This window comes from Acinonyx jubatus, chromosome B4, assembly GCF_027475565.1.
Source record: "Acinonyx jubatus isolate Ajub_Pintada_27869175 chromosome B4, VMU_Ajub_asm_v1.0, whole genome shotgun sequence".
NCBI lineage: Eukaryota > Metazoa > Chordata > Mammalia > Carnivora > Felidae > Acinonyx > Acinonyx jubatus.
The window spans coordinates 58,586,100-58,609,001 of record NC_069387.1 but is presented as its reverse complement, the minus strand read 5'-3'; the positions used below and the strand labels follow the sequence as shown (position 1 = coordinate 58,609,001).

General features: G+C 36.9%; 1 protein-coding gene across 7 annotated transcripts in view; it reads left to right on the top strand.

Moving 5' to 3' along the window:
• The window catches only part of ITPR2 (inositol 1,4,5-trisphosphate receptor type 2), a 485,861-nt gene that overhangs the window by 211,125 nt on the left and 251,834 nt on the right, over positions 1–22,902 (top strand). For all 7 annotated transcript variants that reach the window (XR_003413010.2, XM_053226056.1, XM_027035788.2 and 4 more), the window contains 6 exons: positions 771–860; positions 978–1,103; positions 4,133–4,255; positions 4,886–5,086; positions 6,954–7,205; positions 10,859–10,984. Coding sequence is in view for 6 of the 7 variants with exons in the window: in XM_053226056.1 (XP_053082031.1) it covers positions 771–860; positions 978–1,103; positions 4,133–4,255; positions 4,886–5,086; positions 6,954–7,205; positions 10,859–10,984 (918 nt within the window). In the remaining variant the exon portion in view is untranslated. The remainder of the gene's footprint in view (positions 1–770; positions 861–977; positions 1,104–4,132; positions 4,256–4,885; positions 5,087–6,953; positions 7,206–10,858; positions 10,985–22,902) is intronic.

The following is a 22,902-nucleotide window of genomic DNA, read 5'->3' as shown; positions in this document are numbered from 1 at the left end:
TACCAGGCATGTGTGAAGTCTTAATAAATGTTCACTTATTAAATTATTTGTGACATATTTTATTTTTATTTAATGATTACGAGAGTTGATATTTAAAATATGTCACTCCCTATCTTTGTGTTTTTATTGTACTGCTACAAATAATTGTTGTCACAATGAAATATTTTGGTGTTTTGGGACCGCTTAGTAAGCTTTATTAATTTATTAATTTAGAATATTATTTTTAATTTAAATTTTATTTTCTTTTCTTCATTTTCATGGTTTTTTACATGCTTTGCTGGCCCCAAGTCATGACTCTTAAGGATGTCATGGTAACCTGGCAGAGAATTCTTGGGTTAAAGTGTTCTTTCCTTCCATTCCTGCAGTGTTTTTTCAGCTGTTATGATATGATTCTTCACTCTTTTTTTCCCTGTAGTTTATCCCTGATGATGAAATTGCACATTTTATGCCCTGGATTTTTACTATTCTTTCTCCTATAGGCAATGTAAAGCAATGATATATCTGATATGTTTAGCATAAGGAAATACACTGATAATGCTATGTGTATTATCTTTTCCTTTTTAACTTAACTCTTTAATTATCAGTAATACTGTTTATCTTGTAATTTGGTGGTTATTGGGAAATAGTAATTTGCATGACTCTTTCAAACCAAGGAACTTTTTATGGGATAAAAAAGTACAAAGGAAACATTTAAGAACATTTTATAATATACTCATTATTTATCACAAAGTTATATATGGGATAAAAATGCATACTTGTGTTTGTTTTAGGAATCAAGCATTTTAAGTCCAGTTCAGGATGGAACAAGGAAACCTCAGATTGACAGCAATAGGGGTAATAACTACCGGATCGTGAAGGAGGTCAGCAGATGTCCACCATTTTTATATGGGCTTATGTTTGCATGGCAAATAATTTTTGCTTGTGTATCATATTTAATATTATATCTTTTATATTTAATGTTTTTCCTCTTTTTCAAGATTTTGATTAGACTAAGTAAACTTTGTGTACAGAATAAAAAGTGTCGGAATCAACATCAACGATTACTGAAAAATATGGGAGCCCATTCGGTGGTGTTGGATCTTCTGCAGATACCCTATGAAAAGGTTAGTTCTTAGTTACTTAAAAAAATTTTTTTTTAACTTTGATATGATCTGCTATCATATATAGCAAAGTTACAAGAATTTTTTTCCCTGAACTACTTGAAAGTAAGTTGCCGATCTGATCAGCCCTGAGCCCTTTAGCGTGTGCTTCCTACAGAAAGGACATTCTTCTTTCTACATAACCACACAACAACCTTCCAGGTCAGGAAAGAGCATGACACTTTACTGCCACTTAAGCCTCAGTCACTGGTCACATTTTTCTCATCATCTGAAATGTGTCCTGTGTGACAAAAAGATCCACTTGAGAAACAGGTGCTGTTTGGAGCTCCTATGACATTGACACTTTTGAAGACAGACCAGCTCTTTTGAAAACTGTTCCTTAATTTGGGCCAGCTAATGTTTCCTCATGGTTAGATTCAGTTGTGCATCTTTGGCAGGAACATAACAAGTGAGGCTACATTCTTCCCACCACTTCCTATCAGGAGGTGCATGATTCTGATTTTGATCCCATTACTGATGGTGTTTACTTTGATCACTTGATTAAGGCGGTGCCTGCCAGGATTCTCCACTGTGAAGCACTCATTTTCCCTTGGTAATTAATAAGTATTTTGTGGAGAGGTGCTCTGAAACTAAGCAAATACACCATTCTTCATCAAACTTTCAATTTATTTATTCACTTATTTATTTTGATCAGTATAAACTTGTGGATGCTCTTTATTCAGTAGGTTATTCTAGGCTTCTCTAATTATCTATTTGATTCTCAAATTGTCCCCAGTCTGCCCACTGGGACTCCTCTGAATTAGCTTCTCTGTCCTCTAACATGCCACATCATTCTTTGAATAGTTTCTTGCTTTTTGCACCTTAAAACGTTCCAAGGTCACCTTGCATTTTTCTTGTTCCAGCTCTGGAGTCGGCCATTTCTTTAAGTGGCCCTGCTTCTGTTTGGGGAAGTATGTGTTTAGAAGCAAAGTTCTGAAAATTAAGTGTACTTACTGCTTTTGGGGTTTTGTCCCTCTAGGCTCTCTAAATAGACAAATCCAGGGAACATACGTGTGTATTGAAACAGTTACCCATGTCAATACTTTGTAATAGCTAATCTTCCATCACTGCTATTGCCTACTACTCCATGTGGACACCCTCCGCACCTCAGGCTCTGACAACCCCCCACGCCAGGGTGGATGCCCCTTTATCTCTCAAGCACCACCATGCCCTGCCAGGCCTCTCCTGGTGCATATGTTCTCCTGACTTGGACTTTCACTCCTTATGTAGGCTTGCTCCCCTATTCAGCTTACTTTTTAACAGGTAAGCTTATAAAGTCTATCATTCCTTGGGTGGCATAATTCATTCAATGCATAGAATGCAATACAAGATTTATTGAAAGGCAACAAAAGGTATTAAATCCTCAGCATTTATTATCCAAATTATTTCATCTTTGATATTGTAACGTGGGCATTGGACATGTGATCAAGTCCCTTTTTCTAATAACATATCTGTAGCATTCAGTATTTTACTACTATGTTATGTTTATAGATTGATTTGTTCAGTTTTAAGAGCTGCCTTGTTCAGAAACATAAAAAGAATAAGATGAGAGTTTCAAAGAAATGTCAGATATGGTAGTTCTGGCTCTGGTGTTCTATACTGGCCAGCTTTTCAGTGGGAATTGGGTATTCCTGTGGCTGAAGTCTCTTTGATGTCTTTCATCTATCCCTGGATTACACAAGTGAAGGAAAGTGTTAGTAGATTTTGAATTAAAATTTTCTATTTTTCAGTTAGGAATGAAGTTTTTTTGTTTTATTTATTCTCCAGTTAAGTATGAGGAAATGGGTCTGTTAATGATCATAGGCTGTTTAGTTAGTTATAGATAGCATAAACTGTAGACTCTTAGATTAGGAAAAACAGAAAACATTAAATTATTTATTAAAACTACTACTGAAAATATGAGTACATTATGTTTCTCTGACACTGCCTACATGACAGATCGGATAATCAACTACCCAGAAAAAACTTAGGTGGTTCCAGTGATATTGTTGAAAGACCATTGTTGAGAAGATATTGTTGAGAAGAGAACTTTGTATTCTTTGTGAATTTCGAGACTTCCTTTCTTATTGAGATTCCTATAAGGGAATGATAGTGTTGTGGGACTTTGGAAAATGACAGTAAATAAGGAAAAGAACTTATGAGTACATGTGTTAAGATAGAGGGGGACCCAAAAAAGACTGGGGAAGGGAGGGGGTCAGAGAGCAAAGAGGAACAGGAAAACAAAGAGATGGAAATAAGAGACAAAGTACATAGCAAAAAGGTGAGGGCAGAGAGCAGGGGAGGGGGAAGTAGAGTTGAGATGAGGTCAGAAATATATATATATATAAATAGAAATTTATGGGTGGGAATGGAGGAAAAGTGAGTGGAGAGAAGAAAGAGAGTAGGGACAAGGCAAGAGGATGAGAGATGAAGGATGCTGGGAAAAACAGTAGGAAGGGAAGAGTTTGGGAAGGAGAAGAATCTAGAAGGTGGGAAAGAGGAGGAAGCAAGAAAAAGGAATATCCAGATACATGGAAGTACTGGGAAAGAGAGCAAGTCCAAGAGAAGGGAGGGGTAAGAGGGATTTGGGGTAAAGCGGAGAGGAGGGAACAGGGAGGTCAAGGGGCCAGAGAGAAAGGAAGGCAGGACAGGTGAGCTGTGGGCACAGAGGCAGGGGAGGAAGATGCAGCTGTAGGCAGACTTGGGTGAAGGCAGTGAACAATCAGGAAGGCTGGGGACCAACTAAAACAAAGAGGGGTTGAGAGTGTGGAGCAGAACAGGTAATAGAAAGAGAAAGAGAAGGTAAGAAACATCTAGAAGATGGTGGAGGTGGGGGGTGGTAACAGTGAGGTAACCTGGAGAGGTGTAGAAACAGCAAGAGCACAGAGGAGGGGGAGCAAAGAACAGTGGCAGAGAGGAAAAAGAATACATGTGGGAAAGAAGGTTCTTTTTCATAATATTTGGTATTATGGTATGTTTGTTTCTTCATATCATTGCTATTCTCTCGCTTACAGAATGACGAAAAGATGAATGAAGTGATGCATCTGGCCCACACATTCCTGCAGAATTTCTGTCGGGGAAATCCACAGAACCAAGTTCTCCTTCACAAACATCTCAATTTGTTTTTAACTCCTGGTGTAAGTATTTTAGTGACTTCTAATATTTATAGAAAAGTGCCCATCAAATTTGTTTTAGCAGCATTGATGAATGGAATTTTATTAGCCTTTGCCACCTTATTTTTTCCTCATAGGGGTTCTCTCCCTAAAAGTGAGTATGTTTTATTTCCATTAAGGAAACATTTACAGACACTTGAAATATTACATGAATTTTACCTGAAAGTGACAACTTCCTTTATATTTATATAGTTTAATGTTAGGGAAAAAATATGGTAGAACAAAGATCTAACTGCAATGCCCTGAGTGAGATAAATATGGAAAACTCGAAGGTAGAGTTCACTCTGTAAAATGCGTGTTGGCGGATCCTGGGGAAGAGCTAACTTTGAGTAATAATTAATCTCAAGAATACCATTGCCAACATGCTGACCTTTATGACAATCAACTCCTTCTTCCAACTAAATTCCTTTGTGAGCTCAGTTTTCTTTTAATGGTGAATGATCTCACTGCATTTCGTAGAAGACTTGCACAGGAAACCCACTATGGCTTTGCGTAAAGTAGAAAACTGATCACAAGCAGGGAAATTAGCCTAAGTAGAGTAAAATAGAAAATTGATCGTGTCAGAATTACAAGGGCACATTCCTCTCTGGTTAGCTCCTTGAAGCAGAAACCATGCGGCACATCTTCATGAACAATTACCATCTCTGCAATGAGATCAGCGAGAGGGTAGTACAACACTTTGTGCACTGCATTGAGACACATGGCCGCCACGTGGAGTACCTGAGGTTTTTGCAAACGATTGTAAAAGCAGATGGCAAATATGTGAAGAAATGCCAGGATATGGTAATGACAGAGGTATGTTCTCAGTTTGCATTTTAAGCAGCTTCCCAGAAATAATGGGCTCAAGTAGGTGTTTTCTGTGAATGTATAGTGTAGAAAACCCCCCACAATAAAGGTTTGGAAAACAATTGAATCCTGACGACTTCAGCAACAAATATATTTTGTTTAGATCTAGTGAAGGAACATAATGTATGTTGATTTTATAATTTTCCAAGAGTTTATTTTTCTTTTTGATCCTTAATGAATTTATGTATTTTAAATGGCAAAATTGTATGAAATGTTATAATTTAGAAGGGAAGCGATACATTTTATATTTAAAATTTTTTCAATATGTAACAACAATGGTTTAACCTTTGCTTTCCCACTGCCTTTTGATACTCTGTTCCTCAAATATAGAATGGATATTCTCTGCTACCATTTGTAGAAAGGTTTGAAGGGAATTAAATTAATTAATAGAAATTATCCATTGGTGATTTATTATAGGTAGAACCGTAGGCATTTAGAGTAAGTTGAAAATTTAAGAAACTCAAATTGTTGAAGTACCTCATTTATTTTGCCCTCTTCATTGTGATGTTTGACATTGAGTGAGGTTTATGCAATGAATAAGTTACTCACCAGGAACCAAGTGGTACTTTGGAGAAATTGAGCCCATTTGGGTAAATCATTTCTCTGTGACCTAATGGTTCTCTAAAGGCCTATATGGATTAAGGCTGCTTTCAACCATGGCGACTAAACAGTCAAGTAATAGATTATATTGATATGAGGGGATTTTCATAATTATATACTTTAAACTTGGGAATGGGGGGAGACTTCTATATTGACACGATGTGATCCCTCCTGCCCCATAGAAATCTTAAAATTAATTCAGCCTAAAGCCTTAAATTTTTTTATATTTATTTATTTATTTTGAGAGGGGGTGGGGGGAAGGGGCAGAGAGAGAGAGAGAGAGAGGGAGACCCGATCCAAAGCAGGCTCCAGGCTCTGAGCTGTCAGCACAGAGCCTGATGTGGGGCTCAAACCTGTGAACCATGACATCATGACCTGAGCTGAAGTTGGACGCTTAACCAAGTGAGCCACCCAGGTTCCCCTCTCTCTCTTTTTTTAAGTGTTCTTTTTCTCTCATCTCCACTTTTACCTCCATTCCCTATTGCTGCCCATGACACATGGAACTTCCAGATTCTTGTTGAGCTGCATTTGGCTCAAAGTACTTGCTTTTTGTTTGTTTGTTTGTTTGTTTATTTTTGAGCAAGAGAAAGAGTGCAAGTGGGGGAGGGGCAGAGAGAGAGGGAGACACAGAATCAGAAGCAGGCTTCTGGCTCTGAGCTGTCAGCGCAGAGTCTGATGCGGGGCTCTAACCCACGAACTGTGAGATCATGACCTGAGCCGAAGTCAGACGCTTAACAAATTGAGCCACTCAGGTGCTCCAAGATACTTGCCTTTTTATTCTGTCACTATTGAAGGGAGTGGAGATATTTTATTCTGTTTTACTAAGATTAGACTTATGAGATTTCTCATGTCTTTGGCAACGACATCTTCTATTTGAAGTAGAGGAAAGTAAGTTTATTCAAATATTTTGCAGGTTTAATTTCAGGGGGTAACTCACTGGTGAATGATTAACTATCATCCATGTCATTTAATTCTTGTCCCTATCCATCGTCCCCATATCTCCCTGGCTGGTTTTGATAGTATTCATAAATAATCACTTGGCGCATGACCAGAATCTTTTTACTACTCTGTCTTGGTATAGTTATGCTTTTGCAACATTATTTGTGTTTTTACAAAGAGATGCATGTATTTCCAGATAGACCAAGCCTTTAGAAATAACTGCACAGATGAACATCCGATTTGGACTGCTATGTAGATTCTCTTATTATCGTTTCAGTTGATAAATGGGGGTGAAGATGTGCTGATATTTTACAATGATAGAGCCTCATTTCCCATCCTTCTCCATATGATGTGTTCAGAGAGAGACCGAGGGGATGAGAGTGGCCCCTTAGCTTACCACATCACGCTGGTGGAGTTGCTGGCAGCATGTACAGAGGGGAAAAATGTCTACACTGAAATCAAGTGCAATTCCCTTCTGCCCTTGGACGACATAGTAAGGGTGGTGACCCATGATGACTGCATCCCTGAGGTAAGCCTGGCAAAAGCTTAGCAGCCATGGAATTGTTATTAATATAAAGTCCATAAGTGCCAAAGTCCCCATACTATTTATAACGAGATAACGTATTTAGTCAAGAAATTGTACTCAGCTATGTAATTAGAAAAATTTGAAAGGGCATAAAAAGTTTACTTTTTTAGTTCCCCAAGAAGCTATGAAAGATGATACATTTTTCAAAGTAGAGACACTGTTGGTTTACTGGGAGCTACTATAAGAGTCTCTTAAATTCTAAGTATGTCAATATGGTAAAACAGATTTACTTGTAACCTGTGGTATGTTCTTGAGAATGTAATAAATGCTCCATAAATAATTCACAGTCATCAATAGGAGAGGCCAGGATGGTGCAGCAGTATCATCTATTAGACTCTGTAGGTTTACCTTGCTTTATGGAATAAATGCATTCATGGAAATATGGACATGCATTTTGCTTTATTCACACATCTGTTTTTTGCTCTCTGTCCTTCTTTGGCTGATAATAGGGAAAAAAACTTGTTAAAAACTGGTTGTCTGCCAACAGGATTAATGAGGCTTCCAGGAATGTATATTGCAATAATTTCTTTTTTTTTCTACTGTTGTATTGCTGCAAAGTTCATTAATGTGTGATGCATTGAATATGATATAAGTCCAAACATTTTTTTTTAAAGAATCAGGTTGTAGCAAAAAGTTTATGAAGAAAAATAACAGTGCCTTGCTCGTCCCATCCACCTTTCTTCCTTCCTTTTTCAATTCTTCCCTCCCGTCCTTCCAATCAGTTTTACTTTTTATTTTTAATTTATTTTTTAAATTTACATCCAAGTTAGTAAGCATATAATGCATTAATGATTTCAGGAGTAGATTCCTTAATGCCCCTTACCCATTTAGCCCATCCTCCCCACCGACAACCCCTGCAGTAAACCTCTGTTCTTCATATTTAAGAGTCTCTTATGTTTTGTCCCCCTCCCTGTTTTTATATTATTTTTGCTTCTCTTCCCTTGTGTTCATCTGTTCTGTATCTTAAAGTCCTCATATGAGTGAAGTCATACTATATTTGTCTTTCTATGACTGACTAATTTCACTTAGCATAATACCCTCTAGTTCCATCCACATAGTTGCAAATGGCAAGATTTCATTCTTTTTGATTGCCGAGTAATACTCCATTGTATATATACATACCACTCCTTCGTTATCCATTCATCCATCGATGGGCATTTGGTCTCTTTCCATACTTTGGCTATTGTTGATAGTGCTGCTCTAAACATTGGGGTGCATGTGTCCCTTCAAAATAGCATCCCTGTCTCCTTTAGTAAATCCAAACATTTTAAGTCAGAGTGACTTAAGAATGTGTTAGATTAACTTCCCTACTTCCAACTAGTGCTATGTAGTGATGAACTTAAAAATATATTTTTGTGAAATTTTGTGGAATTATTGACACTTCATATGAAAGGTACTTCATGCTTTGATTGGTTTGAAAGAAGATGGCAAAGAAAGGAAGCATAGTGTAGTGCTTAAATTCATGGCTTCTGTCTTTATTTGAGGCCTGATGCTGACTGTGCTTCTTCCCACATGCTGACCACACCACTTTCTGACCACACCACTCTGACCTCTTATATTCACCTACCTTGCTCCTCTTCATCCTTCTTGATTCAAGCATTACTTCTTTAAGGAACACTTCCCTGGCCTCCCATAGTAGATAGAGTCTATACGAGTCTACAATTTGAAACTTGGCCTTTGGATTTTGTTAACACATGGCTATAGCCTTCACATCCTTTCTCAAGATTATAAGCTTGATGAGAATAGCAACTAGGTTGTTTCTATTTACCATTATATTGTCTGAACCTAAGTCTATACTTAATAAATATGTTGTGAGGGGCATCTGTGTGGCTCAGTTGGTTGAGTGTCCAACTCTTGATTTTGGCTCAGGTCATGATCTCACGGTTTGTGAGATGGAGTCTTGTGAAGGGCTCAGTGCTGACAGTACAGAGCCTGCCTGAGATTCCCTTCCTCTCTGCCCCTCCCCAGATCATTTTCTCTCTCAAAGTAAATAAATAACATTTTAAAAATATATGTTTTGAGTGAATGAATGAATGAAAGAATGAGTCAGAATCCTGGATCCGTTACTTCTAGCTGTGTGACTGATTCCAACAGGTTACTTAACCTTTCTGATCTTCAATTTCCACAACTTTATTTTATTTTGTTTTGTTTATTTTACTTATGTAAGTAATCTCTGCACCCAGCATGGGGCTTGAGTTCATGACCTGAGATCAAGAGTTGCATGCTCTTCTGACTGAGCCAGCTAGGTGCCCCAATTTCCACAATTTTTAAGTGAAACAAGGATAGTATATATCTGAGAGGATTGTTGGAGGATTAAATTAAGTAAGGTATTACTTACAAAATGCTGAAGGTGTTTGGCATGCAGCAAACCATGGCTAAATATAAGCTGCTGTCAAGATGATTATGATAATGCACTGAATGGTTCTGATGTCTCCTTTCCTATAATCAGTTCTTGACACAGGCACCCTGTCACTGAAGGTTTGTTTTTGACCAGAGTCAAGTAGAGATAAGCACTGAAGGCATGAAAGCTGGCTCTGTATTCCTTATGGTTCTAAGTTGGATTCAATGAATCCTTGAAATTGTTTACATGATTTTGTATTTTATATGCATTTTTGAGGGAGGTTTATAGCACACATCACATTTTCATCAAAAAGAAAGAAAGAAAAGAAAAGAAAAGAAAAACTACTGCCCTACACACTTTAGAATCACTATATGTTGGTGAGATTCAGTCCTTTTTGAGGCATTTTGTTCAGTATGGAAAAGAATTTTACTACATCTTAAAATAGTGTAATTTTTTATAAACTGTGAGCCTGTTTCTTCTCAGAAATAGTAATTTAAATATTTCTGAATGGCAATAACATATTATTTAATGAATACATTTAAACATTATATTAGAACCCTCTTGGTTTCAAAATATAGAGACCTATCTTAAATGGTTTAAATAAAAAAAAAGGGAATTTTATTGGCTCTTGTATTTGGAAATTTGAAGGATAGTTCTTCTGGTGGGTCAAGATATTCAAACAATGTCAGAATTCTTCCATCTCTTGGTCCCTTTTCCTTTGTGGTTTTGCATCGTTCTCCTGAGCTTGTTTGTCCTCCACACGTCTGGAGAAGATCGCTTCTTGGAATTCAGGTTTACCTTGTTCTACTTTAGTAATAAGAGAGAGAGAGAGAGAGAGAGAGAGAGAGAGAGAGAGAGAGAGAGAGAGAGAGGTGGAGGGGAGGGGGAATGACAGAGATAGAGAGAAAGAAAGAGAGAGAGAGAAATGGGGAGGGAGAGGAAAGAAGACAGGGAAAGAGATCACATTTGACTCTCAGTGTCTCAGGTACAATAGACTTGGTTTAAGTCAAGTGTACTTTTGCACACCAATCACCGGGCCCAGGGGAACAGGCTCCTAGGTCATGTGTTTACCCTGGGTCAGGGGCTGGAGTGGTTTAGTAAAAGAAGGGAAATGAGAATGCTTTCTAGGTAGAAACAAAACATGCTATAATCCACGATAGTCACTCAGATAGATTTCACTTAACTTGTCGTAATTGGCATTTGAAAATGAACAATCAAGAAAACAAACTTTCTTTTGTATTTGAAACTTGCACAGGTTAAAATTGCTTATGTGAATTTTGTTAATCACTGTTATGTGGACACAGAAGTGGAAATGAAAGAAATCTACACAAGTAACCACATTTGGAAGTTATTTGAGAACTTCTTGGTGGATATGGCAAGGGTGAGTTACACTTCCATCATTAAATAGTACTGCATGTTTAGTTCAGCTGTTGGTATATATTTTGACAAGGTGGTATCAAAGATCTGGATGAAAACTTGGAATTAAACTCGCCAACTTTGGATGTAATCCATTACATTAAAAAAGTTGTGATTGCATTTCACAAGATTGTGACATTTAATGAGTTCATATGCACAAAATACCCAGTATAGTGTGTGTAGCAACAAAGAGTTCGTTTTTACTTTTAAAACTGACTATATCATTTTGTTATGAAATGGAATTTTAGTGGCATTTTTACAGTGGTTAGGAAGATAGTGGCAGAGGTCAATTTGTATTCAACCTCTTAACATGGGTGCAATTATGAACCATAGACGGAAGAGATCTTGGGAAGCCTTGACCCATGCTTTCAGACAGACAGGTACTTGACCAGACTACCCAGGGCTTAGCATTGCTCAGTGTTGCCTATTCAGAATTTTCTTTGGGAGAGTGCTCCAGTAATTGAATCATCTGGTATTTTCACTTGTCAGTCAAAATATCTCTTGCCTTTTACTGAGTCCATTTCCTCTTGTTTGAGTTTTGGTGGGGATTGGAGAGGACATGTGGAGCTGGTTGAAATTTTCTAGATATTGTCCAGCATATGGTTTTGAGTAAAACTGAGTAAATGAATGCACAACTGAAGAAAGGAAGGAAGGAATCTTCTTTATAGACAGCACTTAATTTCATTTAGTTTATCTTAGGCCCTCCCCTGCATTTTGGCATGTTGAATTGTCAAAACATACAGGTTCTATTATGTTAGTATTTTTTGATCTTCTCTAGTTTTCCTTTGAAGTTATGGGATATAATGTTCAAAGAGTTGCACTAATAGAAGATAGTATATAGATAATGCCTAGAACTATGATGACTTATGGCGGACTGGCCCAGTCCTTTGGCTCTCTGCATTCCTGAGTGCTTTATGCCTCATTTAGATATATTTAGAGGAGAGGGATTAGTGAGGTCCATATTTCCACTGTCTTATAAGAATGGATGCTGAATGTTATCCACTAGCTAACTGCCTCCATACAACCCTTTCTGGAAGGAGAGAAGACAAAGGGGGTATGATAAAACATCGAGACAGACTCAGACATCTGAGAGTAATCTTGGAAAATAAAATAAATCATTATTATTCCAGTCCAGGAACTCTTTTATTTAGTCAGAGTTTGCAGGTGAAGTGTGCTTGTTTTACCTTGGATGTGGTGTGGGATGAGCCAACTCTACTATGTTCAAGCACATGTGGAGTAAGGCAGTTCCGATTTGACTTCATTTCTGTAGAATGAAAAGCCACTCATTACCTTTGTCAGGTAAACCAGCACCTGTGGAGAAATCATCTTGTTTTACACAGGACTTTCGTACCACTCATATTTACCCCTCTGTCCTAGAGAAAGCCCTTGTGTCTGATCGGCTGCAAATATCTCTAGAGACCTTGAAGTAAAGGATGGTTTATATGCCAATGACTGAGCTTTAAAACTGCGCGTGCAGGAAGATATTAAAGAGATTATAGACTGATTTGCAGAGTTGCACAGTGCCACGGACTAAAGATAAGCTTGAAAAGACCAAGGTCACATTCTAGGTGGCATGAACTGCAAAGCTAAAAGGATTTTTATTTTTTAAACCATAGAAAGCTGATGGTAACTGCCACTGGTTATGCCACCTTGGAAACACCCTTTTCATTGATGTGTTCGTAAGGCTAAGACCTATATATTCTTTTTTTGTTTGTGTGTTTTCAAAGCATGTGCCTGCTAGGAAAGATTTTTATTTTAACTATTTTGGTTAAGTAGACAATTAATGTTATTTGTTATAAAGCCTTGAGGGGAGTTTTGAGATCTTTTTAGTTTATTCACTCATTATGTCTAACCACAACAGCTTATCTATATTGCAAAAAGTATTGTTTTTTTGTTTTTTTTTTTTTACCTTCTTGTTTTCCTCTTATTTATATTTTAAAACAGCAGCTGTCTTATCCCCTCACCAAGAACGACAAAGAATCACCCTTCCTATTTCAGGGAAGGGACAGGAAACCTGACTTTTCCATAACTGGGCTCTTTCTCCTCTTGAAGAAAAATTAAGGAGCCACCTCATACTCAAATTCAAACACAAAAATTTGTTAAAATAAGGAGAATGTGGCCTTCTAGGCAAATTTCTAGTTGAGTAGATCAGTAGTTCTTAAGCTTCGGTGAGCATCAGAATTACCTGGAGAGTTTGTTAAAGCACAGATTACTGAGCTCTACCCCAGAGTTTCTGATTCAGTAGATGTGAGTCTTTTCATTTTTAACAAGTTCCCAGGTGATGCTGAAGCTGCTGGTCCAGGGGCCATACTTTGGGAACCATTGCAGTAGAATATAGTAGTGTAAGAGTAGGTACTTTAGAGGCATTAGGCAGACCAAAGTTCAAGTTCAGATTCTGCCTCTTCCCAGCTCAGTTCCCTTGAGCAAAGTACTTACTCCTCTGACTCTGAGTTTCCATATTGTAAAATGAATACAATAACACATTCCTCATAGGGTTACCAGGAGGATTCAATGTGATAATGTGTATAAGGCTCTTAGCACATGTGTGGCACTTACTAAGAGTGTTGGTAACATCATCTATTCCATCCAAATTATGGCAACATCACTGCGATTATTATAAGGTTATATGTAGCCTTTAAAGCAATTGCAACAATCTTCCTCAATACCTATACCAAATAGTAATGTTGAGGATGACCAAAAGGAAGACCATGCAGTGCAGGCGAGAGCCAGAAACCATGCCTGTGAAGGAGGACATGCACAATACTGGCTTGGCATAGAGATGGGCTAAATTCAGATGTTCCCATAAAGTGATGAAGTCCTAGAGCAGCTGATTCGCATCAGTGAGAAATGGTGGAGGGAATCTGGAGGGAAAGTATGTGGCAACTTGGGCCTAAAGAATCATAGGATCTTAAAGTTGGAAGAGACTGGCAGTCGTATAGTTCACAGTCTTCAGCACCTGCCTGTGTATTTCCAGTAACAATGATCTCACTATTTTTTTTTTTTTTGAGACAACTGGTTTCATTATTGCACAACTTTAATTGTTAAAGTTAATAAGATTAATTTGCTAGCGTGGGGTGACTTGCCTCGCTAGGAGCAAGAGCTGGGAAGTCTGCTGTGGCCTAATCTAGTGCTTTTTCCCTAACAGCTCCTCAGATTTGTTATGACAGCTCATGTCTTTCAGTGGTGCCTCTTCTGGTATGGTTTCTGGGCTCCTTACTCTTTTAGATACACTTTTGGGTTCTCTCTAATTTGTCAGTGTTTTAAAAGTATGACATTTGGACTGGAACCCAGTGTTTCAGGCAGGGTCCGGCCAGCACAAGGCAGATGACTATTTTAGTAGAAGTTTGGAGAATAATCTTATTTAAAAGGCAAATGAAATGAAATATTAATATGGAGGGGCATTCATACCACCTTCCACCTTTCTTTTCATGTTTCTCTGGAGTCATTTGTACCAGGTTCTTTTTGTTTGCTCTTGGGTAAAGCTCTCTAAAGAGTCTTATTTTCTAAAAAAATATTTATTTATTTATTTATTTATTTATTTATTTATTTATTTAAGAGCGTGAGCAGGGGCGATGGGCAGGGGGGCGGAGAGAGCATGGAGCCTGACATGGGGCTCGATTCCTTTACCCTGGGATCATGGCCTGAGCTGAAATCAAGAGTTGGATGCTCAACTAACTGAGCCACCCAGGCACCCCTAAAGACTCTTTATTAATATCCTTCATATTCCTGTTTTCACCCCCTTGTCTTTTATCTTGCTAAGACCCATATAAGAAAATCTTTTTGAAAGACCATTTTTAATAAACTGGTGCTATGTTTCACATGCTTAATTCCATTCTGATTTCCTGATAGCATCCGTGTTATGTAAAGACACCATATTTAGGCAGGCAGCAAAGGCATTAGACTCATGAAAAGCTGTTCCACTGTCTTTCACAGCATGTAGTAGCAGCTCACTTTGGTCTATGTTCCAATGGGCTAAAATTGGCATTTGTAGAGCAGAAGTACTTTCCTTTGCAGAGTCAGGGGATTTGAGTAATTATTAGAAAGCACCTTAAGAGGAGTGGACTATGGTCAATGTTAGCTTCAGAGTGTAGTTTTTTCTTCTGAAGAAGTTTCCAATTTTGCTATTAATTTCAAGATTTTTGTAATGACCAATGGTACTCTAAGTGACATATTGGCAGAATGAAATGAGACCAAGAAATAACTTAGAGGCGCATCTAATGTAGTGTCATGTCATTGTCCCATCAGTCACTGCTTAACAGGACAAATTGGAGTATTTTATTTTCAAATAGTGAGCCATTCCTGCCCGTTACTTAGCTTACCGAATAGGTCGGAAGTAGGAGTAAAGGCGGAATTTATATGTGCTTTGAACCACACTTTCCAAATTCTCTAATTTGACAGAATTGAGTAAGTTTTCTTTGCCTGATGATTTGATTCTAGAGTTTTTTTTGTTTTTTTTTTTTTTTGTTTTTTGACTTTCTTAAGTTGAAGGAGCCATTGACAAGTCTTATTTTAAAGGGTTCCTTTTGTCTGGCCTTATTAACTAGTATTGCAGGGAAGTGAAGAGTAGAAAGACTCTATAAACCTTATCCTTTGTGCGGCACTTTTCCTTCAGTTGTGATTCTATTTTTCTCCTCAACTTTCAGGCCAAGTTATATTGGTGGTGTGTCCACATGGAATGAATACTTGTTTGGCTATTGTTGATTGATGGTTGCTTGGTCCCTGTGCTGCATTCTACTTTCTGCTCTTCAGATCATTAACAGCATTTATCATAGTTGATAAATTCCTTCCTGACATACTTCTTCACTTGACCCTCAGGATATCATTTCCATTCTCTTAGCCTCCCTCCTTCTTGCCCACTCTTTCTCAAGTTTAAAAAATTTTTTTTAAGTTTTTATTTATTTTTGAGAGAGCATTTGGCTCAAAGTACTTTTTAATTTTTTTTAGTGTTTATTTATTTTTGAGAGAGAGAGAGAGAGAGAGAGAGAGAGAGACAGAGTGTGAAACGGAGGGTGGGGAACAGAGAGAGGGAGACACAGAATCTGACGCAGGCTCCAGGCTCCGAGCTATCAGCACAGAGCCTGATGCAGGGCTCGAACTCACAAACCACGAGATTGAGACCTGAGCTGAAGTCGGATGCTTAATTGACTGAGCCATCCAGGCACAACTTTCTTAAGTTTTTCTTTCTCTTTCCTCCGAATCTTTCCAGCTTCTAAATATTGGAATGTGCCAGACTCAAACTTTGGACTTACTCCCTTCTATTTACAATCACTTGCTTGCTGATCTCATCATTCTCCTGTCTTTAATACCAGACTGATTTAATACCTTCTCCTGATGTCTAGTCTCCAACTGCCCATATGACATCTCCTCTTGGCCATCTAACCTCACTTACCCCTATGTCCCACTAAAAATTAATTCCTTCTCAAGTCTTTTGCATCTCATTAAATGGCAATTCCATGATTCATTCTAGGCATTCAAGCAAAAAATCTTGGTGTTATCTGTAAGTTTTGTTTTCTTATACTCTAAATCCATTCCTTAAGCAAATTCTCCAAACTCTAAAATATTCAAAACGTGACTACTTCTAAACAGTTCTTCACTACCACCTTTCTCCAAGATTAACTCTTGTCTGAATTATTGCAGTAACCTCATCACCTGTTTCCATGCTTTCATGCTTGCCCTCTTTCTTCATCTGTTCTCTGTACAGCAGCCATAATGACTGAAAAGGAGAAGAAGAAGAATGTTGGCTCAGGTCACTCCTCTGCTTAGATTCCTCCAAACGTAAAATGTCGACATGATTTGGCTATTCCCCTGTTTACCCTGTGTCCACTTAATTTCCCCTTGCTAGCTCTCTGTTCCATCTACTGGCCATCTTGCTGCTCCTCAAATATGCCAAACACACCTTTCTGTCTGCCTGGGTTGCACTGGTCTTCCAGGTGTCTTCAAGACCTCTTTCATGTTCCTACTTAAAGTCTTCCAAGAGCCCTTCACTTACTACCTTCTGTATAGCAGCTTCTTCCCTCTTCTCCCCCCTTCACTTGCTCCAGTTTTCTTCATAGAACTTATCTTCATATGACATTTTTATATGCATTTGTATTTTTTTCTACTGAAACAAACAATGGGAAGGGGTTTTGTTTGGTTCATTGCTGCACGCCTGACCTAGAACAGGTTCTCACACATAGTAGATAGTATGTATTTGTGGAATAAATAAATAGATGTCCACTGAGGTGAAAAATATTAAAGAGATGAATTAGAAAACAAAATAAGTGTAGTCTTAGCATAGAATTAAATCAATGTATCAATGGAATGAAATAAATAGGCATAAACAGATTTTACATATGTAAGATATTGATATGTAATAAAGAAATTGTTACCCAAGAGTAGGGAAGTGATTAGTTACTTTCAGGGATGAGCAAACTTTTTCTGTAAATGGCAAGGTAGTTAATATTTCAGCTTTTGAGGCCATTATCACAACAGCTATAGCAATTACTAAAGGGAAAGGAGCCACAGACAATATGTAAATGAATGGATATGGCTAAATTTGCCCCTTAGGCTATAGTTTGCTTACCGCTAGATTATTAAAGTAATAATAGGAGCTACATTAAGGTAGTGATTCTTATATATTTAATTCATCGATAGACCTCAGGTACATAGAACATTCTTGGCATGGAATAGGCACTCAACAAAAATCATTGATTTGAACTAAATCGGAATGACATTTGAGGACACTGGCGATGTGGGGTGAAATGAACTCCGCTCCTAACCTAAATCATACAATGGCACAAATTGCAATTAGATTAAGATTTTAGAGATAATGTGGAACAATAAAAATGGATGGAAATATAGGTGGATATTTATCTGTCTTTAGATGAGAAAGTTCTTTTTAAGCATAAAAGCAGTGAATGAGAAGAGCTAAGGAAAATAATAGACTTTTCGCTATTTGAAAGTTTCAAATTTAAGGACATAAATATATCACGTGCATAAATAAAAAAAATAAAAATAGAAAAAGTTACTAAATATTTTTAAAAAGGCCTAAGTGATCTTCACATAAAGAACTTTTATGTATAGGTAAGAAAAGCACTCAAAGTCTGATAATGAAATGGTCAAGACCCAGGCATTCATGATTTATAGAAGAGGAAATACAAGTGAACCCCTGAAAAAAATAGTCAACTGCTAATAATTTTTTAAAAAAACAAAGAAAAATAAGATCCAGTCTCTAACTATCAAAGTTGTAAAGGCAAAAAGATAAAAGTAAAGAGATAATGTTAAATGTTGGTTCACATACTTTGCTGATGAGAATGTAAATTTATGTCGTCTTTCTGAAAAGCATTTTGGTAATACATTAAAAGAAACCTTCATACCTTTTTAATGTGTCAAATAATTTACCTTCCAAGAATCTGTCCTTGGGAAATAATTAGAAATGATATCAAAGATTTATGGTCAAAGAAGTTCAACATGCTTTTATAATAGATAGTCGGAAATAGTTTCAAATTTTAATAATAGAGAAATAGTTCAATAAATTATGATATATCTATAAGATTGATGTTATGGAGTTATTGAGATTATTTTTCGAGGATTTTTAATAATGTGGGAAGGTGCTAATGGTTCAATGATGAGTATAAAAAGAATACAAAACTGGTTATCTAGAATAATTTCAGTTATGTAAAATGTACATGGTAGAGCACAAGGATTATAAGAGAGGATTGTAAGAGGTTAATCATGGTTTTATCTAGATTTTTGTATTATGGATAATTTTTTCTTTCCATTTTGTGCTTTTCTGTATTTTTTCAGGGTTCCTACAATCAATACATACTGATATTAAGAAAAATATTATGTTTTTAAAAGATGAATTTAGAATTCTGAGAAAGCCAACTGAGTGTACGAAACAATGCCTCACCTAAAAAGGATGTGTAAAAAGCAAATGTTTGGAGGTTTTGGCCTCATGAGTGAAGGAATGCAAATGCAAATAAAAATGTGCCATGACCTCAGCTATGCAAAGGAACATGTTTACTGTGAATGAGGAATACAAAAACAATCCTTAGGACTTGTATTCCTTAGTGTCTGTGATCACAATTATGTTACTGACACTAGAGTTGCTCTATCCTACAGGGTAGCAACTTGCCACATCTAAAATTAAATTTTAATTGGGTAAAATTAAATCAAATAGAAAATCCCGTTCCTCAGTAGCAAGAGCCACCTTTCAAGTGCCCAATAAGCATGTGCATGGGACATCGCAGAAACAGATCCATCATTGCAGAAAGTCCTAATGGACAGTGCTACTCTAGCATATAATAATGTATTTAACCCCATCTGTCATCTTTGGAAGAGTAGCAGTCACTTTCAGAGCCAAAGGGAGAAGGGACATTCTATATGCAAGGGGAGAAATGTTAGACATAATTATGTCTAGAAATATTGTTTAATATTTGTTTTTCAGCAAATGATTTTATACCTACTATGTGCTGAGGGTCTGCATGTGCAGTGGTGAGCAAGTTAGACTAGTTTCTGGTGTGAAGGGACTTATATTCTACTGGTGAAGACAGATTTTCACTTGCTCTTTCCCCCAGAAACCTCCAGGCCTGTTTCCTCCCTCCCTTCAGTTTTTTATTAAAATGTCACCTTATCCAGAGAGGTTCCCCAAGCAAGTTATATAAAATAGTAATCCTCAATTGTGCCCATTCATCCTGCAGCATGGAAAAGGAGCTTGTACTCCTCCCTGTACAGCCTGACCTTCTTTATTTTTCTCTAGAGTCTTCTATCTGCTCTATTTTCCACTTATATTATGTATTTATTAGTTTGTCTATTGTGTGTCTTTCCTGGCTAGAAGAAAGGCTCTTCTAGATTAGGGACTTTGTTTTGTTTGGTTCACTGTTCTAACTCCTAATCCAATCTTTAGCTTCCATTTAAATAATAATAGTTTAATAATTTAAACAAATAACTTGAAAATAATAATAGATGGAGTTTGGGATTGTTTTAATATTTTATTTTACAAATATTTTAAAAATAATGACACATGGAATATACCAGAGATATTTAAATAGTGATTAGTGACACGAGCTATAAGACAAACCTCAAGCAACCTAAGAATGAGACAAATTGCTATTCAGTAAGTTTTTGGAGGACAGTTGGATATCAAAATGGGAAAAATTGATCACAATCCATAAGTCAGGTCACTACAACAGCAAACTGCTAGATAGTGTGAAGAGTTAATGGGAGTCAAGATGTGTACAGGGATGGAGAAAGACTAGTAAAAAACTAGAGCAAAATGTATAGCATATCCTTTTCTTTTGTGGAAGGAAGTTTTTCCTTCTTTATATTAAGTAAATAGAAATGATCTAAATAAAAAATGCTCAGAATTCTGAGTGCTAAGAATTATTTGACACAACGAAATGTAATGGAATGAACATTCTAAATAAAAAATCAGAATGTGAGAATATATGTGAAATGACAATCAAAAACGGCTTACTACGAAAAATATGTTAAAATGATACATACTGTATCAGTCATTATCCAGGTCTTATTTAAAGTGGTTAGAGGATTTGGATCATCTGTACATGACAAAATAGGCATGAAATGATCACATGGGAAGTGCCAGGCCTCATTAGCAATGTCAGAAACACAAAATAACTTTTAGGTGTCATTAAATGGGCAAAATAATGGTAATTTACTGGTAGAACAGTCGGTTTCAGCAGGAACCAGATGGCATACTCCAGGAGATGTGGGCAGTGTGTAAAGGACTGAGAAGGCCCGGGGTAGCACCCAGGAATTGGGAACAATGCAAAGCTGTTTGCACCGAGGCCTGGAGGGGCAAGGGCAGTGCCATTGTTACTGGAGGCATTGCAGAAGGGCTCAATAGGAGCTGTCCCCAGAGATGCAGACATTGCTAAAGCCTTTGTGAGGAGGAGCTGGGGCTGGAGGCAGAGGCCTGGCAGGCACCTGACTTCCTTCTCTTCCACTCTGTTCTCCTGCTGGTGCCCCGTATCAGTTGAAACCAACTGGAGCCTGAACACAAGAGCTGGTTGGTACTAATGGGGGAACAAAAAGGTTGTTGATAGCATTGTAAATTTATTAATTTAGAGGATCAGCTCACGAACAGTACAAAACGATCTATATATCCTCATCTGGTGATTCTTCTTTTGGTGGAATGTACCCCAAAAATCTGGAAGTAAAAATAATAATTTTGCACAATTCTTTATGGTTGCAAAAAATTTTTAGGGAAATCACACAAAAGACTAGCAAGAAGGAAATAACCAAGAAAATAAGAAAATGATTTGTATTTTTGGTTATATATACCTCAATTTATTCCCCAAATGGATTAAGGCATGATGGTGCATTAAAATGATGGAATAAATATAACCTTTTAAAGTAAGTGTTTCAAGAATGACGTGGGATGTGCCTTATAGGAAATAATGGTATGTGAATAATCTGTGCAAATAGATTGAAACTTTGAAAATACATGAATTACACATAAAAGTTAATTTAATGTGATATCAGTTTTTGAATCATTTCCAATCTTTCCTCAAATTGGAATGAGGCAGTAGAAAGAGGTAAAAGGACAGAGAAATACTGTTATATTTTGGGTTCTTTTTTTTCCTGTAAAGTTTTAAAGAATTTTAATAAGAAAAGTGGCTTCTTACATCTCTTCACTATCCATGGTATTATAATGTAGGATGCAAGGTTCTAGAGGTACAAAAATTTTATCATTCATATGGGGCAGAAGAAATATCTTGAAAATGTATTTGAATTTCTGGTTCAAATGCATTGAGGAATAGATTCAGATAGTTCTGTAAACCCAGACTTTTCATTACCCAGGATTTTGAGGAAAGTCTTTGTATAGAAATAGATTACTTTTACTAATCCACTGACTAAAGCAAATTTCTGAGAGGCTCTTTAGCAAATGTTTAGTTGCAGGCAATTCAATGTGATACTATAAGAGCTCTGGAGAGCCCCACACTATTGTGTGAAATGTCACTGGATTTGGAAGAAGGTTATTTGGGCTGGTAATAATAGAAGTGGTCAGCTACTTCTTCAACTTTAATATATTTTTATCTTACAAATCAGAAAATTTCAGTATAAAAGCCAGTGCTGGGAAGAAACTAAATGAAATAAATCCTACTTCATGTCCATCATGGGAAAACTAATTTTGTATTAGTTCTGGGACCACATTCGATTTTAGTCTTGATGTTCCACAAATATAGCCTAACCCAACGTTAACCTTAAATAGTGTAAGAGAGTTTTTATTCTTTCTTATTCTTTAATTTTTAAAATTAATTGATTCATTCATTTCCCAAATATTTACTGACCATGTTGTTTATGTCAGGCGTTATGTTATATGCTGGAACACTAACCAAAAGATTACATAATTTAACATAATTTATTTCCTTTAATTGCACTGTTCTCTGCAATAACTGTGAATTAATTCTAATGCAACCCTGTCAGGTAGTTGACACTTAATAGATGAGGGAAAAATGAAGTGCCCTGATGGGAAATGACCTAGAAGGAAAACAATCCCTGTGCTCTTTCTTTTACCTCCACTCGGCAAATACTGTTATTTTTCAAACCAAAACACTGGGACACACGTTTCAGAAAGGAATTTTTCTCTTTCATGAACTTATTTGTGTGAAAGGTTTTAAAGCAATATCAAATTAGATTATACTTACTTGTTCTTTTGATTAATCACCTTACTGAAAAGAAAAAAATGATGTAGAAATTTGGATTGTGTAAGAACATCTGGAACATCTGGCCACCATATTTCCCCACCATCACTGTGTGAGTATTTAAATGCTGTTACTCTGCCTCAGGTTCTCACACCCTATGCTTTCCCCCTCCCACTTTTTTCTTCTTCTTTTTTTAATATGAAATTTATTGTCACATTGGTTTCCATACAACACC